The sequence below is a fragment of the Phalaenopsis equestris genome, unplaced genomic scaffold (genome assembly GCF_001263595.1).
Source record: "Phalaenopsis equestris unplaced genomic scaffold, ASM126359v1 Scaffold000803, whole genome shotgun sequence".
Lineage (NCBI taxonomy): Eukaryota > Viridiplantae > Streptophyta > Magnoliopsida > Asparagales > Orchidaceae > Phalaenopsis > Phalaenopsis equestris.
Genome location: NW_018165243.1, coordinates 819,677 through 830,748, shown reverse-complemented (window position 1 = coordinate 830,748; position 11,072 = coordinate 819,677). Strand labels below are relative to the sequence as shown.

The following is an 11,072-nucleotide window of genomic DNA, read 5'->3' as shown; positions in this document are numbered from 1 at the left end:
TCCAGAAGGAAGGGACAATAGCCCACCTGTAGTAGACCTTGAGGCCAAATTGTCTGATTGAATGTAATAAAGAAAATGCTTGCCAAATCATAAGGACAATCAAATAACCTGAAACGAGGCAAACGATAATCCGAGTCTATCACCAAGATGAAGCCGATTGAGGGGGGAGCTAATCCCTCGTATCCTGCATTTATATCGAGGACATTTGGTTGTCCCCTAAACATTATCAAGAGTAAATGTTTTCAAGTCTCAATCATCCATCAAAATCTTTTCGTAAAAAAATAGCATCCTATTAGATTACGGTGATTCACCTTCTTGGCAATAGTTTGACACTATTTTGTCTATAGGAATCTCTTACCAAAAATCGCTGGTCAAAAACCAAACCAGACCGACCGATCGGTAAAGCTTAGTCGATCGAATCGATCTTGTCAACCCCATACAGATCAAGAACAGCCGACCGGTGGCAATGACATTGCCTAGCTGACACGACCGACCTCAGAATCAATAGTTGGTTTGTAAACTTGTAATATAAAATCAGAATCAATATTGATGGCTCAAATTAATATTAAATCAAATAGATTATAAAAAATAATAATACTTTAAAATTATTCCTATCAAAATGTTAACATTATCTATCTCAAACCAAACAAAACAGATAATATTAAAAATCATTTGAAGCTTACATTTGAACCCTCATCAAAAGTTTAAATTATACATTATAAGGCTTAAGAAACAGCTTTCTGCAATCCCACTTCTTTAAATCTGAAAAAGTGAGCTCAAGCTCAAATTTCTTAGTTCTCTTTCAAGTCATCATCTTAATAAAATAATAAATAAATAAATTTTGAACACAAAGAAGATGGATATAAAATTAAAATATTTTTAATAAATTATTACTTTAATTTTAAAATTTTAATATACTTTTAAATTTATTTTAAGTTGAGGGGAAATTTTAGAATGGATCAACTCAATCATAATATTAGTTTGTTTGGGATTTTTTTTTTAAATTAAGTTCATTTCACATGTTTTTAATATATTTTTTAAAATATATAAAATAATATTTAAATATTTTGAATGTTCTTAAAAACAATATTATTTTAAGCAGATACGTCAAATATTTTATTTTGTTTAGTTAAGAGATTAAATCAGTGTAGAAGGTCCTCAAAGAAGAAAAAATTAGAAGTAATCACAACCGTCTATTCAAGATGGACAGTATGTGATTGCGTTGCCAACTCCCGAGGCCTAAAAAGCTGCATTTCTCCTCTCTCTCTCTCTAGTCTGCGGCCGGCAAAAATGAACTCCTTTTTCTGTAGATCTTGAAACCTCCATTATTTTTCTTTTAGATTTTCAACGTCATGCTTTTTTTCCGCTTTTTTGCAAATATTCCGGCAATGAGAAAGTGAAGGAAAGGACACGAGCAGGTTGACAAAAAATAAAAAAAATAAATAATAATAATAATAAATCAAATGGTCTAAGAGTATGAGAGGGAAGATAAATGAGGCCCAGAGACAGGATTAAGAGATCCACCTATCAAATCAAATGTATTCATTCGAGTCAGAGTAAGCAAGGTCAAAATCAAAAAGATAACTAAATCCATACCATTCGGTTAAAAACGAGACAAAGATATTCATGCCGACCACTATAAGAAGCGGGCCAATTGCAACAACCTATCTTCTGATGATATGAGGAAAGATCTAATTCCTTAATAGCACTAACCATCTTAGGAATGCTCCTGAGGCTCCTCATCAGATATTAAGAGTTAACAATACAATAATTAGTCATATAAACATTCTAAAGCTCTTCTCGTTGAGGAGCAAACTATCTTTCAGTTCAGAGTGATTCACCCTCTGCTCGATAGTGTAATGTTTTTTTGCTGACAAGACCTTCTCACTAGGGAATGAGGGTCGACAACCAAATTAAATCAACCGATCTACAAAGTCTAGTTGATCGAAACAGCTCTATCAGGTCTAAGCCAATCAAGCTCAGCAAACCGACAACACAAGCTTGTCCTAACCTACTGAACTTGGATTACCAGGCTGAAGCCAAGCAAGCTCATCCGATCGAGTCAGAGAATAGTAGAGCAATGGGCTAATACCCGTAAAAAACCTTGAATATATTCTATCATTTTCACTAAAGAAGAGACAAATGTAACAATATATATTGCACTATCTCTCATATAAATAAAGACATGACATAACTTCATATACAAAATTTAAGCAAAATAAAAAAGATCAGAAAATAACCACATAATTGATATGATTTACTATTTTCTCTTCTATCCCTCTCTTTTATCTCTTTTTTCTTTCTTACCACTTTTTTTATTTTGGGAGTCATTGGCGGATAAATTAGGATTCAAAGTTGCAGGGGACGAATCCCAGCGAAGAAAGTCTTGGGAGCAATCATTCATGTCACAAGTCTCTATGCAATCAGATATTTGAATTTCGCCTGGAGTGATAAATTTGTCGTTTTTTTCAAATTTATGAAATTAGCAGAATATTTGATTTAAACTCTAAATCTATCGCAAATTTTGCTCAAATCAAAATCAGAATCAAATATATGATTTCCCTCGCAGCTCAAAAACACAAATATTCAATTTTTTTGGGTTCAAGTCTGCTTTTGAGTAAAAAATACTCAGCCTTGGCCAGCCTCCGGCCACGGAGCCACGAGCTCTTCTTCTACATCACAGTGCTTGTCCTCCTCTTATGGTCCGAACAAGGGACCCACATAAAGCACTGCCTCGTCCTGTTAGCTGCACCCCATTTTCTCTCATGGTTAACTTGAGAGGCCCTTTCATAAGCTTTGCTACCCGTTTATAATTTTGTCGTCAAGAAGCCTTTTTGAGACAGAGCAGCGCTGCTTTGAGTTTGATCTGTTCTTTCTGTGTGTGAAGCAGGAGGTCGACATGGAGAACTTGGTGGAGAAAGATGAGAGCTTTGCTGAAGAACAAGAAGAAGAAGAAGACGCCCGGGTCAGCAGTTGCAGCTCTGAAGCTTCCTCTCCTGAAGATGCTGGAAGTTGCAGTAACGGAGGCTGTGAGGAATCCTTGAAGCATGCAAACTCATTGGGCTGTCCATTGCCCAACACCTCCATTTCAGATCCAGCGAATGAACGCGTTCAAATTGAAAAGATGAAGCCAAAAATTTCTGGTGCTCAATTTAAAACCTCTACTCTTGCTCTTAATATTACTGGTGATTTATGTTTATTAATATTTTGACAGAGTTTGAGATGATGAAAGAGAGGTTTGCAAAACTGTTACTTGGAGAAGATATGTCTGGGTGTGGAAAGGGTGTATGCACTGCTTTGGCGATTTCAAATGCCATTACAAATCTCAGCGGTAACCTGGAGTTTCATAATCCCTGTCTGATACTTGGATTCAGATTATTGATGAAGAAAATATCTTTTTATTTCTGTAAAAAAATTATATTGTTTTCTGTGCTTCCGTAGCTACAATTTTTGGGCAGTTATGGAGGTTGGAGCCAATATCATCTGAGAAGAAATCCATGTGGAGAAGAGAGATGGATTGGCTTCTTTGTGTCAGTGATCACATAGTTGAGCTGATACCATCTTGGCAGATATTTCCTGATGGGAGCAAGCTGGAGGTATTTGCTCTTCTTGTTTCGAATTTTGTGGAACAGAAACTAGGCTGAAAATTAAATATGCATGAATGCTCCAGTCTTTTCTTCAAATCCTAATTTTTTTTCTTTTTTTTTTCAAATGGATTTACTATTTTGCTTCTTTCTTTTTCAGTGCGGGAAGATGGTATTTCCTTGCACTATTGTTTTGCCAATTTTCAAGAGGTTTGATTCATTATTAGGCTAGAATTAGGTATCTATTAAGTTTATAATCCTATTACAAGGTTTTCATTTTGTTTTTACATCATTATAATTAGCCATTCTGACTTCTTAATTTTCCCTCTAGATTTGCATTAACTCTATGTGAAGGTTTTGGAACTTTCATTTTAATTAAAATCAATACATTTTTTTCATCCCAAGCAAGAAAATCTGCAGATTTTGTTCTAACTAGTTGGTTTATACACCTAATCATGAATTCCAACACTGTGCTATACTTGTTGAGTTGGCTGTTAGAAAATTTTGAAATCAGGATTGTGGTAAAGACAGAAAATTTTAAAAAGAAAATTTTAAATAAATTATTTACTTACTTTTATTAAATAATTGTTTTGCCAGTTTTCAAGAGGTTTGATTCATTATTAGGCTAGAATTAGGTATCTATTAAGTTTATAATCCTATTACAAGGTTTTCATTTTGTTTTTACATCATTATAATTAGCCATTCTGACTTCTTAATTTTCCCTCTAGATTTGCATTAACTCTATGTGAAGGTTTTGGAACTTTCATTTTAATTAAAATCAATACATTTTTTTCATCCCAAGCAAGAAAATCTGCAGATTTTGTTCTAACTAGTTGGTTTATACACCTAATCATGAATTCCAACACTGTGCTATACTTGTTGAGTTGGCTGTTAGAAAATTTTGAAATCAGGATTGTGGTAAAGACAGAAAATTTTAAATAAATTATTTAGTTACTTTTATTATATCACTTGTTCTAACCTACAAACTTGAAAAGGTCCTATTTGATCATTTTGTCCCCTACAAAATTTCATTTTTATGATTTGCCTATATATTAATGCAGGTCATGACTTGCAGACAACGATCCGATCTATATATTAATCTTCCAGCATTACGGAAACTTGATAATATGCTACTTGTGAGATCATCTTACCTTTTTCCATCAGTTTTAGATAGTGCTTAAACTGTTCTAATCAAGCTGTACTGGTTTTAGGAACTATTGGATGGTTTCAGTAACCCAGAATTTTGGTATGTTGATCAAGGGATACTAGCCTCAGACACTGATAGCTCAGCTTCTCTTCGAAAGCTTACTCTTCCCCTTCAAGAAGAAAAATGGTGGCTTCCGGTCCCTCGCGTTCCTCCTGGTAGTTTCTCAGAAAATACCAGAAAGGAACTGCAAAACAATCGTGAATGCACAAACCAAATCCTTAAAGCTGCAATGGCTATCAACAGCAATGCCTTGGCTGAAATGGAGATCCCTGATTCCTACATTGATTCTCTTCCAAAGGTGTGTTTTTCTGGGATCCATGGTTTAATTCAGAACTTGGTTTAGGATAGATAATCTTTTATAGAAAAAATTTGCCTCTACTCTTTGAGAGCAGACAGGAAGAGCCAGCCTTGGTGATATAATATACCGTCACATAACCTCAGAGCAATTCTCTCCTGATTGCCTCCTTGCTTGCCTCAACCTTTCTTCTGAGCACCAAACTCTAGAGATTGCCAACAGTGTCGAAGCCGCAATGTATCTATGGCGTCGAAGAACTGCTGCAAGACCTATGCACATGAATTGCACCAAAAATAAACCATCTTGGGGCATGATCAAGGATATGATTGTAGACGTGGATAAAAGAGAGCTTCTTGCTGATAGAGCTGAGAGCTTTCTTCTGTATTTGAAGCAAAGATTCCCTGGCCTCACACAAACAACACTAGATATGAGCAAAATTCAATACAACAAGGTTTTGAATCAATGCCTTCTCTCGTGATTCCTTGTAGAGGTGAAATGTTTCAGCTTCGTGCTTTAAAAATTTCTGTTTTTACAGGATGTTGGGAAGTCCATCTTAGAAAGCTATTCTAGAGTTTTAGAGAGCCTTGCATTTAACATTATAGCTCGTATTGATGATCTACTTCATGCTGATGACATGGCTAAGTATTCAGATCAATTCTCATCAGCTCCTGAAATCAGCATTTCTGTGCATAAGAGCAAGAAAGGAGTACCAATTTCTAGCTCTGGAACTCCATTTTTGACTCCAAGCTTTTCTCCTTCTCTACTTGTTAGCCCTGCAAGAGAGGAAAGGTTGCCCTTCAACCGAAAGAATATTACTTTCGGACTTGGGATGAAGAAAGTTTTGACAGACTACCTTGGCCTAGAAGCTAAGACCATGAAAAAGCAGCAGCTTCACGGCCAATTCTAAGTATAACTTAGCCTCTTAGAAATAGTGTGATGTGTGGAAGAGCTGCTGAAGTTGGAAGGCATTTGGGGCTCAAATTTGTGTCAATATTTCATGGTATTTTGATGAGTGATGCACTTTGCTGTGCTAATTGTTTTATTCTTATTCATTATCATGTTTTGCTTGGAAGGTCCTATGGCATTTTTAAAGTAAAAGCCTTGTTTTGCAAGAATTTCATGGTTCAAATTTGGTATGATTCTCATTATCCTCATCATCATCAGTATTGTTCAAATTATTTGGGATTGGCTAATTTTCTGTAATTCACTCACTGCTTCAAAAGCTAATATATATAACCAAATTACACATTTATCATTGTAAGAGAGTTTATGAAAAGTTAAAGCCTACAAATTTTTTGATGCAAATAGAATGAGATAACATATGTAGGTTGACGAGTTAGAGAATATTGTCATGTAGCCCCTTTAAACAGATAGCCAATCTCGAAAGTTAGAGTGAATTCTAATTGTAAAAGATAAAGAATAATCCTCAGATTTCTCAGAGAGATGATGGTTGCTTAAGGGATCATTGGCCAAGGGAATTTAGGACTTATGGATCAAAGATCATGTGTACTGAAAAATCTTCCTTTATTTAGATATGAAACAAAATATGAGAATTAAAACTCAAATGATAATGCAATAATTGAATAAATGTGAAAAATTCAATAAAAATTTTGAACACAAAAATTAGTAAGCAATTGAACCTTTAGTTATAAAAAATGAAGGGTTCACCGTTGTACAAAAAGATTGAAAATTAGAAACTAGATCATGTGTGTATCTGGAAAACACAAGCAGTCGCATTTGAATCTAAGTTGGAGGAATCACACATCTATCTTGCACACCAAATACCAAAACTTTTTCAAAAAAAAATTTATTGTTTTACAGACTATGAATTGAGACTATACTATGCCTCTAGATTTGCTTAGATTAATAGATATGGTTGGTACAAAAATTAAGCTCCGTTCATCGTCAATTTAAATTTTAAATCTTGAATTATAAACATATTGTGCCAGCCATTATGTTTGGTGTCAACGCATGGAATGATTCAAAGAATAATTAATAAAATCATCCTCAAAATCACTAATATCATCAAACTCAAGAACATATCATAATCATCAACTTAATTATCTTCCCCCACTAATGTTAATATACAAATTGCTAGATTCCTATCGGGGCACTCATTCGCATGATTAACCAATTGGATGAAACTAAACACATGCCTTAGCAACAAACTTAGGGCTAGATACCAATGATTTCCTATAGTTTTCTTATTAATTATAACATTACCACCCTTAAATATAATCGGTGTGCAACCTTAAAATGATTGCTTTGACAAAATAAATTATTCTTAAAAAATGTAATAACTCATTTAGACCCATGAAATTTTATCATTTGCAGAAATTCAAGTCTAAAACAGTCAAAGAAGATGACGAGTCGTCCTCCAGAATCTAAGATGAGAGTGAAACAGCTATTATTCTTACAGGTACCAAAACATATTAAAATTTAGAACGAACATCCAAAATCAACTTTTATAAGTACCCACTCATCAAACATAACCTTACTTGACTTCTTGGAAGATAAAACATACATTAGTTAAGCGGCCTTCCATGCTCCCAACATATTTAAAGTTGGGGCTGAAGACATCATAAATAGATACATTAAAAAGATAAAAATGTCTTGAAAGCAAGATAAACGATCAAACTTCCTGGATAAATAAAAGTAGCAACAGAGTTTGATAAAGGTCCTCTGTTCCACTAGGAGTAGATCCAGATCCTACCTAAATAAGGAGTCATATATTTCCATAAGCCCTCCATGAAACCTGTTGAAGCACAGCCAGTCACCAATTAAAATGATAGTATTGCACCCAAGCCTTAAAATGATATTTAATTGGTAAGAATAAAAAAAAAAATTTTCCAGAAACAAGACTTACAAAAATATACACTTTTGTTTCAAGTAAAATTTCTGAAGCTGTTACAAATATAAATGATGCAATTAATTAAACAAAAGCTATACTCAAATTGCAAGTATATACTACCTAAATGGAGAGCATATATGTTCAGGTACCTTCTTCAATAGTAGAAGGAACCTACAAAATAAAAATGTTCAGCATCAAAAGCTAAGAAGATTATATATTTCAGCTAAACAGCAGCTAAGATTCTCAGTTCTGCAAAGGCCATCCATACCTTGCCACCATTCCCCACGATTAGCCGCATCGGAATTACTACCATCTTCACTGTCATTCTTGTACTGAAATTCAAGTAATATTAACAAAATAATGAAATTATATGAACTTTGGGTTAACTATTAAGAAAAATTTCCCATTAAAGAATAAATATAGATTTTGTCTATGCAATGTATCACCATCCTAAAAACCTTCTAGGATAGTATTGCAATAAAAAAATAGCAATCCTTACATTGTATGTGCTTCCAGATTTGTAGGAAGATGCACTCTCAGGTATTAAGTTATCCCGGCCACCATAAAACACAGATGAGCTCATAGGAAAAGGTTCTGCTATGTCACGGGGTACGTTGGGTTCATTGTTCGTCTTCAACCCCTCCTGGTTCTTACGAGGGCTAGACTGAAAACTGCCACCTGAACACAGATATTTCGAAGTTCAATTTTAAATAATAAAATGTGGCTTTGAGCCAAACAGCTAATAAACAAATTTCTGCATTAAGGAAGTAGACTTAACAGTTGTAAGCGGAGCAAAATATAAAGTGGAAGCAAATGAGGCCTTATGCTTCAAGACAAATAAACTTGATTGAGTTTCTTTGGTTAGGCTTAGACTTTGCAAAAAGAAGATTGAGAAGTTATTCTCTGAATGTTCTTTCAACAAAAGAACTTAGAACTTTTCTAAGCAAATTTCTTTGACAAACTGTTCCAACTTTTTGCTTGTTCAAAAGAACGGATATACTTTGTGGAAGCTAAGAAAGACAAAAGTTCTTTCCCAGCTCAAAAGGGTTTGAATTAAATCACAACAACAGTAAAATTAAAAGAGTACTGAATGAATAAATTAGACTTTTCTCAAAAACAAAAGGTTTGTTTCATTCTGTGATTTACAGAAGTTATTTTAAATGATACCCATTAAAGCATGGAAAGATCTACACAAACTATCCCAACAACAAGCACAAACTAAAAGTTCCTTCTTTTCTTCAAATAGAATAAGAAATAAAACGGTAGCAATTCAGAAGAAAACAACAATAACTTGTATTCAAACTAGGAGGAAGAAAGTCAATATATACTTGAAGCTCCCATCTGTTCGGTCAAACTCAGGCCCTCATTCCCTTGCCTTCTTGCCCTCACTTCCCCTAAGTCACCACGAAATGAATCCTTTCGAGCAACCTATCACCCAAAGATATAAATCCATACTTTCATCAATCTGCATGTGGAACATGAACTTAATAACCGATACAGTGTATTACACTTCTCAACATAGCAATAATCCTAAACCCAAAATAAACATAAGCGATTGATAAACAGCAAATATCGAACATAAGATAGCTGAGAAGTAATACCGGTGATCGTGGAGGGAAGATGGAGCTCAAAATATCGGATTTTGACGGCAAAGCTGCCTCCTTTTCAGGGAAAAACTCGTCAACAAAAGACGATTTCTTTTCTTCCATCTCTACTAACAACAGAGTTACAGCAAAACAACAAAACAAACAAAGAACCGCAGAAACGGTAAAATAGACCAAAAGTCCTCTCCTTTCTTCTTCCCTGCCGTTCCCGATGCCCAAGAAAGAAAACAGAAAGCGATCGGTAAAGAGATGAAAAGCCAGAACACGTGAAGCTTCCTGCGTATCAAGGACTAGGAGGCAGATAAGAGGAGCAGCCGCAGCTCTTTCTTGTAGCCCTCCTTCCAACCCATGTGCCGACATTTAAAGCCTCCTTCCCATCTCTACCCTCACCTCCCTCTCTCTCTCTTTCTCTCTCTCTCTCTCTCTCTCTCTCTCTCTCTCTCCCTCCTATCCTCTATCTTTCTCTCTCTTTCGCTTTCGCCCTCTCTTAATTGGTGCAAAAACTTGTGAATCTCAAAACATCAATTTTTAATGGTAATTTCTCTGCAACGCCAAAGTTTCCTCTCTCGCCTCCGCTTCATCAATTATGGCAACGATTCCTTACTGCTTCTGCCCTTCTCCCTTGAACTCTGCATAAAAATAGGTTTTTTATCGCATTCGGGTTTTATTTATTTATTTTTTTACGGCTTTATTTACTATGAGAGAGCATCGTCGGAAGCCACGTGTCACTTCTAACCGCTTAGAAGGGCCCGTTTCACGTGACCAAAACGACGAGAAACGGCCACAACTTCCTGTGTGAGCACCTTCTCTGCAAACTATCGGATTACGATGGGGAGGTGAATATAATATAAAATAGTTTGTCACAATCATATCCTAAGGAGCCCCTTATTTGAGTGGAGCAAATAAAACTCTGCAAAAAATTTTTATGATTAGTAAAATATTGAAAAATAGATTTAGGTGTAGATTCTTCTGATAAATAATTTATCCAAATAAGATGCTGACTAAACTGTTTGACTTGTACTAAATTGTTTGACTGTTTGGCTTGTGTTGTTGGGAAACAACTGATTTGAAGTTGGTTGTGGATAAATGACCATATGTCTTTGTACAGCAATGTTGTTTGCTACCATTTAGCACCTAGTGGTGATATATCAATATATGAGAAACATTTGCAAAAGCCACCAACTACAGGGTCTCCTCAGCAGCTACTTGAGCAGCCCGATAATTCAAAAACGATACATATATATTATGATTCATATAGAACATAGAAATTTGCTAAAACCCAAGCTAAAGTATCATATGAAGTTCCCTCAGCTTATTAGATCAACAACTTGAAATCCATTCAAAATACCATAAAAGACAAATCACAAACAGACACAGAGAATTACATAAGGAAAGTCAAAAATCTAATGAGGAAAAAATCTCAGGCGTCAATATGTAAAATCTCACAAAAAATTCAAATACATAGAATAAAAAATCACTTAAGGGAAACCACGATTCAATCGACAACCGCATGATTAGACAGAGTCAAAAA

At 34.9% G+C, this 11,072-nt stretch overlaps 2 protein-coding genes across 4 annotated transcripts; one reads left to right on the top strand and one right to left on the bottom strand.

The window, feature by feature from the left end:
- The first annotated feature begins 2,315 nt into the window (after nt 1–2,315).
- Nucleotides 2,316–6,300, top strand: LOC110031384 (rop guanine nucleotide exchange factor 7-like). Its single transcript, XM_020734554.1, has 8 exons — nt 2,316–2,768; nt 2,891–3,143; nt 3,215–3,331; nt 3,442–3,596; nt 4,646–4,720; nt 4,796–5,089; nt 5,184–5,537; nt 5,622–6,300. The coding sequence occupies exons 1-8, from the start codon at nt 2,700–2,702 to the stop codon at nt 5,991–5,993; spliced, it is 1,689 nt and encodes a 562-aa protein (XP_020590213.1). The 5' UTR covers nt 2,316–2,699; the 3' UTR covers nt 5,994–6,300.
- A 1,180-nt stretch (nt 6,301–7,480) lies between these two features.
- LOC110031357 lies at nt 7,481–10,186 on the bottom strand. 3 transcript variants are annotated; one of them, XM_020734518.1, is made up of 7 exons: nt 9,539–10,185; nt 9,266–9,365; nt 8,437–8,615; nt 8,206–8,269; nt 8,087–8,108; nt 7,953–7,990; nt 7,481–7,841 (listed from the first exon to the last, which is right to left on the bottom strand). In XM_020734518.1, exons 1-5 carry the CDS (start codon nt 9,899–9,901, stop codon nt 8,092–8,094), a joined length of 723 nt encoding a protein of 240 aa, XP_020590177.1. In that variant the 5' UTR covers nt 9,902–10,185; the 3' UTR covers nt 7,481–7,841; nt 7,953–7,990; nt 8,087–8,091. The 3 variants fall into 3 exon arrangements, with proteins under 3 accessions (XP_020590177.1, XP_020590178.1, XP_020590180.1); XM_020734519.1 differs by lacking the exon at nt 7,953–7,990 and having other exon boundaries at nt 8,058–8,108; nt 9,539–10,186; XM_020734521.1 differs by lacking the exon at nt 7,953–7,990.
- Nucleotides 10,187–11,072: the final 886 nt, after the last annotated feature.